The 19,597-nt window shown below is 34.4% G+C and overlaps 1 protein-coding gene across 1 annotated transcript; it reads left to right on the plus strand.

Moving 5' to 3' along the window:
- Positions 1–238: 238 nt before the first annotated feature.
- Positions 239–17,793, plus strand: LOC105229225 (uncharacterized). Its single transcript, XM_049446699.1, is given in 9 exon segments — positions 239–649; positions 991–1,611; positions 13,175–13,305; positions 13,378–13,485; positions 13,582–13,746; positions 13,823–13,977; positions 14,164–15,397; positions 15,499–16,653; positions 16,715–17,793. Coding segments are annotated over 7 exon segments (3,033 nt in total). The 5' UTR covers positions 239–649; positions 991–1,408; the 3' UTR covers positions 16,536–16,653; positions 16,715–17,793.
- The last annotated feature ends 1,804 nt before the right edge of the window (positions 17,794–19,597 follow it).

A 19,597-nucleotide genomic window follows, 5' to 3' on the forward strand; every position in this document is an offset into this window, starting at 1 on the left:
TATATAATACGAAAAATTTTGTATTTCAAATAATAAATACGGCTTATAATAGCGTAAGTCAGGAATGTCGACAATTCTTGTCAAATTTTAGTGTGGCAACGATGATTTGTAATTACTTTTGTGCAATAATTTAGCGTCCATTCATACGTATGACATTCGCCATTTTCTCATTTCGTTTTGAATGAAAAATATATGAGGAATTTACGTTGTCAATTTTGTGAGATTGTTAAAATAGGTGTCGGAATCGGAATCAGAAAATTGTAAACCAGAATGAGCAATGGACGTGTGCGTGCGCGCCGTAGTTCCATAATCTCATCATTGTGTGAGTGTGAAAAATATAATATTTAAGATGGTTTTAGACAACAGAACAAAAAATAATTATCACAGAGATAAGTGGATCCGGAAGATAGAGATTTACAAAAATAAATACATATTTGAAAAGTTTTGGTGTTGAAGTAAATAGTCATGAAAATAATGGCATAAATATAATTTGTACATAATATAAAGTGGAAAATGGGAAATTGTGCCGCGACATAAATCTACATACATACATACATACATACCAAATATAAACGGAAGTGTGAAAATGCATCTGTATGATTTTCTTGAATGTGGCTTGCTATCCCTGAGTATACATACTTTCATACATGTGTGTACATACTTATAAATATACCATTTGTACCCTATAAAGGAAAATTCAATAAATATTTGCACAACTTAATAAGAACATATTTGGTAGTGACTGCAAAATATAAACATATAAATATTTTATTGAAGTAAAACCATTTAAGAAATATAAAAATTTATATATAAATAATTGTGTACACGAAATAACCTTCGCAATTTTGCTTAGTATTTTCTCTGCATTCGTATGTTAATTCTTTTGTTTTCATCAAGAGTGTACGTTCTATTATAAAAACAAATCAGTTATTTCATAGTAATGTTATTAAGTGGAGTGAATTGCATGTGTAAGTTGACCTTTCTTTTTAGATTAAGCAGGCGTGAATACTGCACAAGTTACGAAAAGCACGCTACCTCCGGCCAAACGCCAGAACTTCCATTAACTTGTTCAATCAATTATAGCGAAACCAACAAAAATAAAATACTTTAATTCCAAAACAACATATGTAGTTACATCAAATAAACCAAAGCAACATCAAACATATCCATCCGATTGCAATTCTAATAAAAATTAAGTCGTAAATAAATGCATACGAAGATAAAAAATTTAATTATTTACGATAGTAAAAATTCTCTTATAATGCAAAGTATACGTACTTTTGTAAGCTATTAATCATTTAATAAAAGTTTCTAACTTGCTACAAAATTTAAAAGTATTATCCACTCTTTATAAAATAAGTAGTATTGCTACAATTTCGGCAACACGTAAGCATTTAGTAAAGAAACAATGGATTGGGTTATTCATGATGAACTCGGCATCACTGTCGGTCATGTGGCCAGTGGAGCCGCAGCATCTGCTATGGTAATTGGCGGTGTTATACCTTATGTACCGCAATATTTGGAAATAAAGAAAACACAAGATGCAGACGGATTTTCGCTTCACGTTTGTCTTGCGCTATTGATTGCAAATTCCTTAAGGATCTTTTTCTGGTAAGTGTAAAACTTCTTATCCATGAATATAAATAAAATACAAACATATTTATCAATGATATGTTCATTGACTATTTAGAATTTGTTTGTTTGTGTGTTTGTACCGTTTAACAATATACTAAATGATAAATGATTAGGTAGTAGTAGTCAGTAATTTTTGTAAGACTGTAGAGCGCATGACAGGTAAATACCTATGCACGTGCCTATAGTTGTTGTAAATTACGATGCTGGAATCTTCGCGCACTCCCTTTTGACTAGCATCCGAACTCGTTACATTTAGTAAGTGTGGTCAGTTTTTGACATAATTAGTATGTCGTTCCCAAGGCAACATGAACAGAGCGTGCCCGAATTTGTACAACAACATAAAATAACGTGTTATGCTCTTATAAAAAGATAACGTCTACACATCTCTAAAATTAGTTTACTGAAAACTTTTTCACAATATCATATTATACTTATCTTAAATAAATTAGATTTAAACATACAAACATATATACATATATAAGAACAATAAAACGGGTATGACAGGTTCAATACGAATTGCTAAGTGTATTTAGGAAATCCTGTTTAGTATGAAAATTATGTACTCATACAGATATCACTCCCTTTTACAGTGTATTTCTTAACCTTTTTTCTACTTGCTAATTTTACATTTGAAATTCTTCTCACATTCACATTCTCATGAAATGTACTGGTTGCTTTTAAAAACCGAAAATTAGAGAATATTTATTTCAATTACCTTATGCAAACGATTTTGCACTCTCAATATTTCAATTATAGGCATTACATTTGAAATGTGTAAAATTACTGTCTGAACGATTTTCGTTGAAAACAATAACGAAAACCACAGCTATAATCAGTTATAAAATATGGTGTTATAAAAGCGTGAACTGATAAAGCTTTACGCACCTCTAATTGTATAATTTTCAATATACTACAATTTTATGTACTACACATGTGTGTGAAAGTGCATATTTGGGTTTAGTAAATATGTACTTTGAGGTGAAAAGTCTCAAAAACTAACTAGTATTTGAAGCTAAATAAACCATCTGTATGTTTCTGTTATCGCATTATGTTTTTCAACACATACATATGAATCTGGTTGCGAGTACCCTATATCTTACAAAATGAATGTATTGTGAACCTTTCATTCTACATTTATTTTAGACGGGGTTATCAGAACAAAAAAATCGAGATCGCTTTCAATGATCTTCTAATCGTACAATAAATTATATTATTGAAACACTAGTACGAATTCTCTCGCAAGGATGCCTTGGATATATGTACATATGTGTGTATGTATACATATGTATGTACATATGTACATAAATAGTTCGAATACGTTTCTGAAACCTTATCGTATTTCCCATCGACATGCTATACAATTCACATCGTGTACATACGAACATATTAGTAGGCTAACGACAGTAAACAGAAAGAACACATTAATGCGCACACGTTAATACAAAATGGTTGCGACGAAAGATAATCGACTGCTGAATCCCTCGCTTTATCGCACAGGTTGATGATCTCATGAGGTTCTGAAGCACGAGCACGACAAAGACGAGTTAGAGTTGCACAAACAATTTTATATGTATATTATTACATACAGGTATTTATGTATGTTCATGTGTATGTACAGGTATGTGTGCCTAAATGTTGATCATATAATATTTAATTTGGGTAAAAGTGTTGGCGGCAAAACCACTTCCGTCTATTGTTATATGTAAAAGCTGACAGAAAAGTTATGAAAAGCAAGCGAAATACTATGAATTTAGTGAATACATACATAAGTACATACTATGTATGTATGCAATTATATGTGGAACAATTAAATATATACATACTTACATATGTACTATGTACATACAAACATACATGTATATAACAGGAAAAGTGATCTGTCTACGGAGCGCGCTATCGTTTCATATAATATTAACTCAGGTTTTCACTTCCATATTATCACATATTTCACAGTAGCACTTAACTACGCATTCATTTTTTATAAACGTCAATAAAACTGACGGAAACGAAAAAAACTTATAATTGTTTGCTTTTATCATTTCATTAATATTTGTCTGCTTAATTACCCTATTTTCATCTATCATTTATATCTATTCACATTTCGCTTTTCACACATACTTATGTACCTATTTAGAACGTAAACATACATATTCACATTCTGGATTGTCATATTCTTGATTAAAATGATAACTATCTGGATAATAAGCTCTTTTGATAAATGAGAATATCATATTTTTTTTAATTCCTCTAAGACAATCAGTTGATCATATATGTATGTACATATGTATGTATGTATACTTATATTACAACAGAAATCATTTGGTTGTATGCAGAAAAGTACATATACACATGCATACATACGTATTTATATTATATGAAAAGATATTGTTTTGCGATGAATTCAGCAGCCTTTATAACTAAAGTCTGCCGTTTTCTAGTTACTGCCCAGCAATATTCATCAAATAAAAATTGCATTGACTCTTATCTGGAAACTTGTTGGTTTTTACTACCCTTGTTTGTCCTTAGATAGCAGACCAATGATAAGAAGCAATTTGCTTTTTATCAACTTCTAGCAGCCACTCTATGATCACTATATTGTTATTTGTATTATAGTACATAAATACATAAACAAAAGTGTTAAGTAAACTTAGATGACAGCGTTTGAACAAATTAAATGAATAGCAGAAATAACAGCCAATATTGAATTAATAATTGCACTAAAACTAAACTCTATTACCATACTAAAACAATCGATGAAATACATACGTACTTAAGCTATTGTGCACACATATACATACATGTATGTATAATGTAATCCGCAATTCAAAATAACTCGACTTCCTAAACTCATTGAATATAATTTTTTGTATGCACAAATAGTCGAAGTGAGCCCCCGCTTGTCATATTTGCCACCCAAATTCAGATCAAATGCCGTTTCTGATCGAAGTTTAGCGACCATTGGCACAGAAGTCCGATACAAATCGATACTCAATTAATATAGTATAAGCAATGTAATTGCGTTAATAAAAGGTTATGAACATTAACAAAATTTATCAGACGCTTACTTACATACACACACACATACATACATATTAATATAACATAACATAACATGGTGCATGCGTATGCGTAAAGCTGTTGACTAAAATCGTCGCATTGCTACCGTCTGCCAAACGGTCTATTACCGCTAGCCGTTGTTGTTTCTAAATAATTGCTTACGAATATCTGTCGGCGCGCCAATAACGTCGGGCGACTGTCATTGCACTTGACCATGGCAGCTTGCAATTTCTATGACGAAAAGAAGCGTGGCCATTTAGCGATGACTCAGAAACCGGTCTCCACCACTCGTTGTTGTCAGTTAGTCAGCGCCAAACATGTTTCATTTTAATCAACACACCATATTCGTCCAACTGAAGTTTGTGTCGGAAATCAGTGGCGCTGTCGCTATAAATAATGCGTTTACTAGCAGCATTGATATATTGACTTAATGCCAGTTTGTGCACCTAGTATGTATAAATATGTACGTCGGAGAATTTTACTAAAGCCTTCTTTATTTCAAATGGTGATGTGTCCATCCGTTGTATGACTGTGTGATGTTAATTGATATTTGCGTCTTTTATATACATATTTATATTTATATGTATTCTCCAGGATTGCTATTAAACTACTCTACAGTTAGAGCCTCTTACTAAGCCAAAAGAGTGGTATTTACACAAAAATCCATCTGCGCATTACGGGGCTTTCTTGCATTATTTAGCAGTTATCTATTTTTATCACCTTTTTTTTATGGTTAATTAAACTATGCATTTGTATTTGTGCTGACCTTTCTATAAGGTCAATCGCAAGGAGTCAGCTTTGAACAAATCATTTCTAAACATATTTCTTGCTGTTGTCCTTTTTAGCGATAAAATGGGAGTGGCTTGGCAGGCGCTGCGTGGGCGAGGTTAATTTCTGTCATTGTGATTTCATTAAAAGTGTACCAGCGGCTTACTTTTCTCCACCTAATGCGACTTTTCTAATGAAACAAGAAGGCCAGTAAATACTAAAACACGCAATGATATGTTTGTGTGGGTGTGCTTTGTGCAATATTACTCGTTTTTTCCTTCCAAAATTCTATAAAAAAAAACATAAAATATGCATGATTGATTCAAAATATTGAATGAATGAAACATATTTGTGTCTATGAAATACTCAATTCTGATAGAATGGCTTTAAAAGGGAAAGATATTCCAAATTCATATAATCATCGACATTGAAAATATGGTAACAACTTCTTTCGATGGACCAAAACGTACACTAGTATGTATGTATACGCACATATACATACACAATATTACATATATGTATATTTCCAAATATAGAAAATATGAATCTTGCATTTCCTTATATGTGAATGTAATTACTAAGTGCCAACAGATGTGGTTTCATCTGCGCTGTCTGATTTCATTGAGTTGTAGCGATGTACACAATTCATATACTTTATTATACAATATTAATAGAAAATCAGTAACGTATGTAATTATGTAATTATGATTATTTTTGGCTAGAAGAGCCAATGAGATCATTTTTGCATAACAAGAAAATGTATATTTTTAAAATCAGCTTTTCAACACAACCCATCCAATTTCATAGCGCAACGCTAGAGAATTGAACACAGGTCCAGTGAAATGTTTATGCCATGTCCAAAGTTTGTATGGTTTTATTTTTGTGCTTTTACTTAATGCTGTAGTATTTTTTCGATTATTTTCTTTGCTACTTGTATTTGTACGTTTTGTTTCCATTTCGCTGAATCGCGCATTTTCGCGTCCATAATTTGCAATGCCGCATCGATTTTCTCATGCCACATGAGCTGTCAAGTGTGGCGTGAACCTGTTACAAGCTCAGCGAAATGGCACACATTCCTACCGACACGGTTCGAGCAGAGTTCACGTGGCTGGTGCTTCACGTTCCTACGCAGACTTACCTTTCCTTTACGTTGGATGTTATGTGTGTGTATTTCTTTTTAATTTTCATTTCGGTTACTTTAAAATGGTCTGTTGTTTTGGTGGGGGGTGAGGTTAATGATAAAGACATCTTATTTCCAATTTCTCATACACATGGCATCCTATGTGCAGCGTACAGTGTACAGTGTAGGTTTAATTAATTAATGTTTAATTCAATGCGTGCGCTATGTCCTCGTGCAGATTAAAGTGCACGAAGGTTGAAAAGTTCTAAAAATTTGCAGGAGTGTGGCTTTAAATTTGGAAAATACCAATATATTTCAACTAGCTCGGTATCTAAAACAAATTGGTAATTTCAGTTACTGATTGAAAAGCTTTCAAGGTTAATATTTCCATCTGTACTGATTGCTAAAATATGTTAGCCTTTTTATTGACGAAAAATCGAATAGATTTTTTTTTTGTAAAGTAAAATATGCCCACTCTTAGTAGAATCCATTTATGATACACATAATTACTATATTCCAAATATTAGCATTATTACTTAGTTTGGACTGCGTTGTGTGAGAAGAATATTGATCGCATACCATTTTTATTAAAGCCAAATGAACAAACGAAGTTCCATATAGCCAGGCTACTGTTGACGTCTGATTGCAGAAATTGATGATGACATACTCACATTCACAGCTCATTTATAATTACTATGTGCTTGGAGTTTTTCACACGTACGTCCGATTCGAAATATTATGCATCATTTATATTATAATTAGAAGAAAGAACAGCACGTAAGCTTCTATAACCATAATTTCACATATTATTAATATTTGCAGCTCTTAAATCAAGTGAAATTCTTCCCCTAGTAGTCACCATGAACTATGCCAATCATGAGCTTAGGGTTACACGAGATTATTTACTTAGAAATTGGTTCCGAGATTTTAAACGACTACTCGCTTATACTTCTCAGAACAGTTGAATCAGATTTTTTTCTACTTTCATTGTTCATCAGAATTTTCAGTGAATTATTTGCATATTATAAAGAAATCATGAACTTATCGTGAAATCATAGGACGCTAAATGTGTGGTCAATCTCGTGTGTCTGCTGGCGAAATGTTGATAAATATGACACTAATATTATATTCTTATATATAAAACATTGTACAATATATGTAAGGATCTGCATATATAGGGTGTGCTTTTCGGAGGCTTATAATGCTTCGGAGACATTTTTATTTCCATTACTTTAAATTGCAACCACAAATAATCACAACTTGGATTCCTCATGTCATGTATCAAGCGTCTATGTGTTAAATGGTTCTACCAGGCGCAAACAGCAGTTCAACGCATATAAGCATAAATTCATTGAGATGGACTTCTGATCATAAACATAAAATGCCAATTCTTTGGTGTTATGGTCTATGTTTATAGACCAAACGCCTGTGTTGATAATCTCACTTCGGTTGGTTATTTGGAAAATTAGAGTCGTCAATAATAATAATCCTATAACTCTAAAATAAAAACACCCTGTACATATGTATGTATATGGAAATGTATGTCATGCATATGTATTTGTGCACTGCACTCTTATGCGTCACTCCACTCTATTCTTAACTTGCACCAGGAAAATAAGTGATAAATAGCTGTATAATGTAGGAGATAATTCAGAAAAGAAAACCTCAGCACAATAGTAATAAATCTGTGATAACAAGTGTATACATTAAAGCTGGAGTACTAACAATGAATGAGCTGTTCAATATGGCTTTTCACCATTTTTGCGTAAATTGTTGGACAATGCGATAGTTAGCCCCCGGAAATACTCCGATAAGAACAAGCAGGGTGTGCACCAAACAATTCGTATAACAATCCAAAGGCAAGATCTATTAATGTCTTTGTCTCAGATGAGAGATGTTCCAATCTTTATAATAATAATTAAATAAGCTGGAAAAAAGACATGAAGAAGCGACAAATGAGGCAGTACAGATTAATTTATATCCTATCTATATGATATGATGGATGTAGCTTCAGGAATAGCTGAACATAATAAGTCACCACAAATGTGCGGAGACAAACCTCACATATTCCCACCCTCCTCCTACTAATCGCCACCTACTTATTCAGAGTTAAAAGTACATCGTTACGCCACTTGCTTACCAAATGCCTTACTTTACTGTGGAATGCTTGTACATGAACCTATTACGAGTATAGTACGTGGATGAAACCTAAAGCTTTGCTGATTAATACTTAAAATTCCTAGCCGCAATTAATGTGGATTCTCTCTTTCTGTGTTGGTGTGCACTTAGGTAAACAATACTACGTAAATGCACCAAAGAGCGCCGCTGCTAATCCACCATACGCTAAGCGCTCTACAATAAATAGCTGCATTCAGTTCAGTTCCAAAGCATTGCTTAAGTTGCAATTTATTGTATGTATATGTGCAAGTATTTGTAGCATTTTACCACATTAATCTAGCGGCGAGCTCATCATGCAAAACTCATACATGAACGTCGAATAAATTGTATGTGAAAGAACGCACGAGTCCTCTACATAAAGCGGATAAATTGTAATGTGTGCTTGAAACATATAAAATTCTAAATAACCAATAGGCACTAATGTAGAGCGATAGATCGAGTATGATGCCAACGCACGACGATTTTGGCACAGATAAACGTACTTGAAAATACGCTATAAGTTTGTTGGTAGCGTTGACTTATGTTGCGTACTGGGTCTTGCGGTATGGAAGCGGATAATGTAACACATAAATTCCATTGTCGGCAATCGTGTGGGCTTTTGATGATATTCAACGTGAATACTCCTCATCATCACCTTCAAAGTAAGAGAAAAACCCTCGGAACTCGTCGATATATGAACCAAAATTTAGGAGAAATTGTAATAATTTAATGGAATTGTGTGTGTGTACGTTTGCATATGTTGCTTTCAATTCAAACTAAGATTTACAGTTAGTTAAATATATCACTCGAATTCGCTTTCGCTTTGTTAAAATTAGTTATGCTATTTATGTGTCTGCTTGTGGGCGCAAGTGCCAGTTTTCTCAAGTGTAAGCGCCATGGGAGTGGCCCCATGCGTGGGCGCCTCAGGAAACAACCTTGTAAACGACAACGACGCATTCACACAAATATTGTATAACAAAGCCGCTATTTATGTATCATCTCAGCGCATTAGCATTACCACAAACCGCAGGAGGTTTTCTCACCTCCCACATTCGCGTGAGAGCGTAAGATATCCTGTTGAGATTGATGTACACAGCTTTCTGGATTTATTTCCATGCATCAGCATCGTGTATTTAAATGACGCTTATTGTTATGTGCTTATGAAGGCATTCCGTTTCATAATTTTTTTTTCATAAATTACCCCAAAGTCACTAAAAATTTCTTGATTATTAAAATATTGCACTAATAAGCCATACATATACATATGTATATGGTAAAGGCTATAAATTAATAACGAAGGAGTTTTTACCCTCGTGCTGTCCATACTTAAGCTTCGAAATCACAAACAAAAAAGATCTGATTAATTAGAAAAACTAGTGAAAAAGTGGCGAAATTGACTTTTGCTTCTGGTTTTTCAGTGTCTGCAGATTAATTGCTGCTGTAATTAGACTAAAATTATAAGACTCACAATTTCAGTGAGCATAGTTTGTACTCGGTTGTAAGCTGCTTATGGACAATGAAGCTGTTCCAAATTGTTATTATATTACCTACATTAACGAATGTGCGTATATACATACAAGCATGTATTAGCCTCCATACAAGCTCAAAGTCATAGCATCAGAAAAACGCCTGTAATTAATTTTAAACTAATGTGCGAGTGTAATTGTCGTGCAAATACATAAACACGAAGAATTCTAAGAATTTTCATACAATTTTACATTTTGCAATTAAGTATGTACATATACTCGATTGTAGGCAATTTCACAAGACCCTTGGATTACCCGATAATTTCGAAGTAAATTACAATGGTTGCACTAATATATTTGTTGTGTCGAAGATGGTCCACATAGCGAGTACCAATTTGTCTGATATGCTCGAGATATGGGAATTTTTTACTGAAGTTATCTGTTGCACGCATGAACGAACATGGCTTAACATGTAATTTAATTCATGTTTTTATATCGCGCCTCATTCTTATTTCTGTGTTCATATCATTTTATTTGACTTACATAAATATATGTACATATGTATATCTGTACATTGTCAGTCATACACATAATACTAGTGCGCGCATAGCCTATTTTTACATTTATTTGCATCTATCGATTTTCTGTGTACTAGACCTCACCTAACAGCGCGGATATACATACATAAGTATGTAATTTGTGTTGCAAGCCGTATAGACATTTTATCCGGTTTAGAAGCGAACGTCTAACGTTTCGCACAACCACATGGTGTTGAACGTGCTATTTCGGTAAGCATTTGCCTTGGTTGTGAAAGTGGAATTATCGCGGAGGACAGCTTACTATATATTTTCAACCTGGATCTGCGATTCACCCAAGGCCAACAAATTTGCGAACAAACAAACCGTGCTCATGCTGACAAATATACTTTTCCAGTCCAGCACAATTCACGACTCATTACGAACATGCATTTCAAGACTTAAAGCGATATATCCTGATTTACTACTGAAAGTGTGCATAAAAACGTCGAGGGCAATCTTTAACGCTAACCAACACCGTCGCTACTGTGCTGGCATATATTTTTAGGCGCGCTCTTTAAGGGGTGCAAATGTTGCATTCGAATGCGGCAACTGACGTTTTGACCCAGTTTACTTGTTCTACTGTATCGCTCTCGCTGGTACACTTTGCATAGGAGTATTATGATTGCATCGTTATACAAAGCCCCACCGTACATAATAAAAACACACATATGTATAGGTATGCATATATAGCTGTGTGTAACGGTATTTTGTCTGAGTCTCCACATTTTTGCTTTTGCGCCAAACTAGGCTGTTTCACTTCATATTGATGCTAAATTTGCCGTCCGACAGTTTTATGCTCGCAACGCAGTTCAAAAGCCCGAAAATCTCCGTTTCTGACATGAAAAGGATGCAAAAGAATTCGTCTTTGGAAGTCACCGGTAGATGGAGGTAATAATTCCTCTTGTATATATGCCTATGTGGTGTATGTAAATTCCATCACCGCTATTTCCGTTTGTCTGCGTTTCCGTTTTTCAATTCGCTGATAACCCTTTCACATGACTTATCATTGCCAACGGCTACACAAAAGCGTGTTTTTTACTAAATAACATAAAGCCGTCTTATCACGCACATAAACACATAACCTACACCCATAGACAACAAAGCAATGCTATAACAGCTTCTCTGCCATCATAACAAATAGCTTTGACTAAGCAAATAGTTTATTTTATTCAATATTTGTGAATTCATTGTTGTGCAACTTTCATTATATACATATATCGTCACCTGAAATGCAAATTAACGTAACAACATTTTCAGAAATTTACAGTGGCATGAATGAAACACGGAATAAAATGGAACATGAGTGAAACAAAATATTAATATTGGTTAAAACTGGTTTATATATGACCGCAGAACCAGAAAATGTTGAACATATTTAATATTATGTATATAATTTGAAGTAGTGAAGCGTAATCAATAAGACACTCAATTTCGAATTTTTTGATGATACGTTATTTTGCATTTTAGGTGACGATATATATGTACATATGTATGAACGTATTCGACCATGTCATAATGATAAAATAGTAAGCTGACATTTAATTAAATCTTGATTATAACGTCGTCTCAGTATTCTGGTGTATTGAAGGAACTGTGGTTAAAAGCGATGTAGCTTCGTATTCCAGGGAACATTCCGAAACTAAAGTATTGCTGCTTTACAGAAAATGCCGGTCGCGAGTATGGGTGATCTAACGAGATAAGAAAGAGATAATCTAATTCATAAATAGCATTATATTGTACGATATATACAAAAATCGCAAGACCAAAAGGTTTCCTCGTTGTCAAAAATGCACCTAAACGCTGGCGAACAATCCTGAAATATTATTTTCAAAGCCAAGCGGTGCCTTTTACGATCAAGTGGGGGACTTCCCATAATGAGATTCCCAAGCACCACCATTGGGTCCCCAGCTGCAATGTACATAACATGCGTGTGGGGGCTCCAAATTGATTTCTTGAAACCACACTAATATGCGAAAGACGAAAGAGCGATTGCTTATATAAATCGAAACAAGTTTAGAAATAAATTATTAATATTTTGTAATGTTGAACAAAAGTTATTTTAATTAATCGTGTGTTCTGCAAATAAAAGAATGCTTGCAGCAAGTCTCTTGTGCACGCAACCGTTCACACGTAGCTACCTCACGTGGCTTAATACATACATATGTACACATTTATTACGGTATATATGTGCATTAGTATTTGGTACGTTTACTTATAAGGTAAAATAGCAAAGTTGCCACATATAGCAAGACCAATTGATTCCTTTACAGAATTCCGTAGCCGATTATACTTTAATCGCCTTACGTATATATGTATATACATATGCCTGTTAGAAAAGTATACATATATATAATAGATTTTATAAATAAACCATTTTTGTTGTTCTGTTGCAGGTTTTCCAAGCAATACGAGCTTCCGCTTCTTGTTCAAAGTGTTGTGATGAACATAACCATGTTCCTTATGATCCATTTATGCGTTAAAGTGAAAAGAATGAATGCTTCAAATAGGGAACTCACTTTTTCGGGTAAGTGCACTATGAGCCCATATTGAATTTGGCAACAAGTAACGTTCGTACTAATCATGAATTATTTCGCAGCCGATGATCTGCGTCTACCAAAAGTAACGACCGACACTGATACTGCAGGTTCAGTTTCCACAGATGCCGGCGTTTTGAAACGTGCTCGCTCGAGGCACTATTTAAACGGTAAGTAAACACCTGCTTATGTATGTGTGCCTATCGGCCTTACAAATTCAACTAAAATTTAACTTGAAAGCATATTGTCCAAAATAATCATTTCAGATCTCGATTACAAATATTTTTGGAATTGGAGCGATTTTCAATCGTATTTAGACTTTATGCTCGTTGTTTGGGCAATCGGGGCAGCTATCACATATCTAATGTTATCAATTACGTGGTTTATGGAGGCGGTTGGCTTTTGTGCCGTTTTCACAGAGGCTATGTTAGGTGAGTACATACATACAAACCCACAGGAAATTATCATTTATAAAAATGTAACGAATCTGGAAATTTATTTACTTAGGAGCGCCACAATTTCTACGAAACTTTAAGAATAAATCAACTTATGGAATGAGCATCCAAATGGTCATCATGTGGACGCTAGGTGATATGTTTAAGACTGGCTATTTTATTGTTAGGGAATCTCCAACACAATTTTGGATTTGTGGAACACTTCAGGTGAGTGAACAAATAGTATTATTAGATTATGCTTATCCATAGTTTAGTTGTAGTTATTTTTCTTAAAAATTTGATCATTATTATTACACCTTTTTTTTTTTAAGTATATTTTGATTCCGATATTAAATAACCACAAACCAATTCAAATTATTCTAATTCTTTTTGTATTTCTAATTGTTATTGTAGGTTAGCTTAGATATTGCAATTCTTCTTCAAGTGTGGTTCTATAGGAAGAATACCAAGGCACGAGATATGCGTCGCGGAGATTAGCAGTTTGCCCCCGAAGAACAACCACAACAAACACAAAACAATCCACATGATATTCACACTCAAACCAATACCACGGACATCAACCAATCTCTCGCTATAAGTCCCACAAGTAGCGGAGATGATCATCTACTGACCGCAAATGCCGATAATGAACATTTTAACGACTATGGAAATACCGTATATAAAAAATATCATGATAACAGAGCCTTCCAATATCACCACAATAATAATACACTTTCGAAACTAAAAGGGTTATCCAATGTCATGCCAACTGACGAAAACTACGCATTAGATGCCGTGGTAATTGTCAAAAATTCCAATGGCATACTGAGAAACTCATCCAGTCGATCGAAATCTGATTTTCCAATTGATATGGTGTCCGTGACCGCGGAAGCTGATGGCAGAGCACGTCGCAGATGTCGGTGTCAACACAATGATGTAGTGCGGCAGCGTCATAACGCTACACAAACACCAGGCTCTATACTAAACTGCAGTCAATTGATAAATTGTCACAGTCATAGCGCATCAATTAATTGTTGTGGAAATAGAAAATCTACTGACTGTTGCAGCCTAATAAGTAGTGATTTAAAATCCGGTGAAATGACTTCTCACTGCCACATCACACATCATTGTCACCATTACTCCCCGGGTAGTGGTAGAGGCGGAGAGAAACGCACCAAAAAGCCATGTGGGTGTAATAATCGAATAAATAATCGACATCATCATTCGCACCATCATAGACACCGGCATCACCGCTATCGTTACTTGCAATCGGAATATCAGCAACAGGATAAAGGCCTCCGCCAACTTCCAGGTTATAACAGTAAGTCTTCCTTTGATTCCAGTGATGATCTACAACAATCTGGCCTTGAAAATCCGCAAGAACGCTTGCAAGAGATTGCAATTGAAATTGATGCAGCCACATTGACTGAAGATAACACAAGCACTGCCACCTCAAATTTTGCGTATAAAATGGCGAAGGCTAACATAGCGCCGATAATAATGGCGCCAATACACGATAACGATGAGGATGACAAGAAACAACGGAGAAAATATCATGGTCATCGAAGTGATTCCATAAACTCAAGCAGCACGGGGGAAACTGATGAATTGTCTCATAGAATTTGCGGTGTGAAACATAAGAAGACAGGTAAGTCGTAATATATTCTTTAGCCCATAAATCATTCTGAATTAATTCAAAACAGGACAATATCATAGTAACTATGTTCGTATACTTACATTGTTTTTCAGATTGTGATAACACTCCAATTTGGACTGAATCTAATACCGATAGACATGAAGTCACTATTACACCACACTTATCATGCTGTAAGGACTCTCAGTGTCGGGCCAAGAGCAGAGAGGCTAACAAACTCGATGCGGCGCATAACGAATGTGTTAGAATTCAGCGCAAACAATTCAAGGCAAGTGGAGCAGATGAATGTTGCAGCACTTGTTCACATTGTTCAGAATGTTCCTGCCAGAATGCAGATGCCACTAGTTGCAGTAGTTTTGATGAATTGGATGCAGACGACCATGATGAGGAACGACGGATCGCACCCCATGAACTAGTGGTCTCAGCAGAATGTCATCGCTGCAATTTTCATCATGCATCCACAACATCAACTGGAGATGAAGCAGAAGAGGAGGATGGTGGTGCAGAAGATAAATTGACCGCAAAAATTACCAAGCATGCGGAACGATCCATGCAGGATAACAATGCTACGGACAGTTCTGCGCATACGAGTCGAAGAAGCAGTGCAAGTTATTGCTCCTGTCATTCGAGTAGTTGTTATTGTTGTGAATGTAATTGCACAGATGTTGTTGAGGACGACGGCGACTCAACAACTGGTCAGATGCTTACCGCGAGGGACCAGCCCTGCACAGCCTTAACATCGACTACCGAATATGATGCAGAACACTCAAGTACATTGACACCATTAACAAATGCTTCATCTGCTGTGTCAACACCTGGTGCGGAAGACGCTGACGTCACCCTTCGCAGTTTGACCAATACTTTAGCCGAGGACATTTGCTCCTCTCCGAGCCAATCTGCAGAGTATTTCTCACTCTCTTCCAACAATCAGCAAAGCCATTTTTCTCCTACAGAAACTCCTACTCATAGAGCAATAAAGACACCAAGCGAAATCAACACAGCCGAAAATTTATCTAAATGTAATTTAGATAAATCGGTTGATTTAGGAGGGCTTGGTAAAAAACCATGCAAACACTACACCAAACATCATCGTCATAAACGCCCGACTTCTCCTCTGGATTGCTATTTATGACGAAGTGTTTCGCTGGTCGCGTGGCCAGCGATCGATGTGAACTCGCTCCTTCAGCAAACTATAAGAAAGACGGCCGTTCTACACGAACCTCCAACGGCGCGGCCAATAGAAACACAAGGTAAGTGAAAATTTACATAATCGTTGGAAGTTTCTCAATAAGATTTATACAAATTTTGCAGGGTCGGAACTACAACACCGAAAGGGTACAAGACATGGAAGCAATGATAGTTCCTCGGCCACGTTGACCCCATCAATTACAACAATTATCAAATACCCACCTATGAACAGTGCAGCTGGTAGTTCTACAGCATCGGCCACACCTCAGCAGATATCACTACAATCGCTAAACGCTGTCTCAACCGTCACGGCCATTTGTGGCAGTAACGGCGCCTCTGTGGTAACTACCGCATCAGCACCCAGTAGTGGTCGAGTGAAGCGCACTTCCAAATTTTCACCTGCTTCTACTGAAGCCTTCAACTGCGACCCTATACTCTTTGGTCAGGAACGCCGATCAACCGAAATTATCTTATAGCCATGTGGCAAGAATGGGGGATACAAACCAAGAACTAATGCCTAGAGTGCCATACTTATCTGAACTTTCGCGGTCTGAAAAGATTATGTCTCGGCTGGCTCTATTTAAATACGACCATGTTATACATCTTGTAGTTTAAATGACGATTATCTATTAGTTTCTTTTTGCAAGCTTGCTAGTCACTGTTTTGAAATATTTAGTTGGGCTGATCACTTTGTTGTTCAAACACATGTACATGATTATCATATAAATCCGAATTTTTTTTAACACTTTACAATGCCTATACAAAACGGAAGATTTGAAAAAATATAAATTCTGAAATTCGGCATTCTGTGTGATCATCTAACAGTTGATCTTTTACACACCTTATCTATATATTTATTTGATATTGGCGTGAATATTCATGGAATTGACATAGAGAATCTATAGAAAAATCAAAATTACCATATTTTTTTACAGGTATTTAAGACTTGAATGAGTGTAGGAAAGTTTACGTTTTCCTCATTTTATTGTGTGAACTGGAACTCTTGTTTCTAGAGTTTATGAAACTAGAAAATTTTCGTTGTTTCTCGGGGGTTCAACTGTAATTTATTTAAATTAAGTAACTATGTATTTGTAAATTAATGTAAAATATATTTAGAATGTATGAAAATAGCTCTTTTTATAAAATTTAGTTTTAGTTTTAAAATAAGTGTTATACATTCTAATAAAAATTTACAACTTACATTGAAATTTTTTTCCTTATTTGAAGCATTAAAAAATAAGTTTAATTTGAGGTATAACATAACATTCGTATACATACACATGTATTAAACATACACGCTTAAAAAGTTAGCATGGCAAACATTTTTATTTTGAAATCAGTTATGGAAATATCATTTCAGCTAATTTTTGAATTTGGTAAACGCAAGTTACATATTTTTAAAATTTTTTCTGACTTGCTTATCATAAATATTTTTTTTTTAATGTAGAAGCATATCCTTAACTCTGTGCGAATAATTTTTGTAGAACGAAGCGATATACAAAAATTAGTAGTATATTTAGTTCAATTTTTTAGGAAATTCTAAGCAGTATTTATTGTATATTTATACATGACCATGTACTAATATTACTTTAGATACAGTTAGAAAAAGTTGTTAATTAGGAATTCTGCTCCATATTAAGAGAACATATTTCATTTATTATGTTTATTTAACAGGGAAACTCAGCTTCAAACCCATCAGTTAAATATTTAGTTCAGATCGCCCAAGAAAGCATCATTTAAATTGTTAAGTATTTCATTGTAGTAGTTTTCAAATACTCTTCCATAATTCGTTAACTGGAGATTCCTCAACTAAGGTAATTTAAACGATGAAAGTATTCATAGAATTTATGAAAATTTGCTTAAAGTAAGCATGCATTTAATTAAATGTAAAACCATAAAAATGTCTTGAAACAGAAATACATTTACAATTACATAAAGAGAACCAAGAATCTGGTTCATATGTTACATATACATATATGTACATATATATACATGTAAGATCAAATATTAGCACAAATTGTTAAATAGTACGTAAATATGTATTAACATACATACGCATGCCGTAGTGACTTTCATCCTTCATTATCCAGATAATTTTAACACCAATTAATTTACATTCTTCGGATTGCTAATTATTTAGAAAGGTATATTTGCATAAGAATATTTCTATGCGGACATAACTATAAAAAATTGTATGAAACCCTTGAGGGATCCCTTAACTTACTTATGAAGTAAAATAGTAAATTAGTTACGTTAAAATTAAAGAAGTATAGTATATGAATTGACCAAATATTATTGGTGCGATTGTGTAGTGTTATTTTTGTTAACTTGTTGAACTGGGCAGTTCCATACAAGTAAAATTTATAAAAGTTTATAATAGCAATATTTTAGCTATATACATCCACGACTATATACTCAAAATCGTTGATTTATAAGAATACAGAACATTTGTGGTCATAAAAGTATAAACACTAATATATACTCACATTTACACGTAGATGTATGTATATATGGTAGAAATTTTGGAAAAACGTAAAACTATTTGTAACAAGTTCAAAGCAATACAGAGCGTGCTTAGGAGGAAATATCGACATTAATTCTTGTGATTTCACAAAAAAAATTACGTGTACGTTAGGTATATTTCCCAGCGCAGAATATTCAATTCCTGTTTCCATAAAAAAATTAGAAAAGTGAAAACCAATTACGTACTTTATATACTTACATACATACATTAATTAAATTCTTAATACCGTAGATACATAGCTCTTTTTCAAACACTTTATAATGTACAAATATGGGAAGAATATCAGTAGCCTATATACCTACATATGTATATGTAGCTTCCTGGAAAGAAATAAAAGTAAAACAAGTATATTAAAATATCACCATAGAATTCGTTTAATTTTAAAATAAACAAGGATATACAGTAAATATAAGCGAAAATTACGCATGGGGTCCCCATTATAGTAGTTTTCACATTTTCTAACAAAGGGACATGCTCACATG

Source organism: Bactrocera dorsalis, chromosome 1 (assembly GCF_023373825.1).
Source record: "Bactrocera dorsalis isolate Fly_Bdor chromosome 1, ASM2337382v1, whole genome shotgun sequence".
Classification (NCBI taxonomy): Eukaryota; Metazoa; Arthropoda; class Insecta; order Diptera; family Tephritidae; genus Bactrocera; species Bactrocera dorsalis.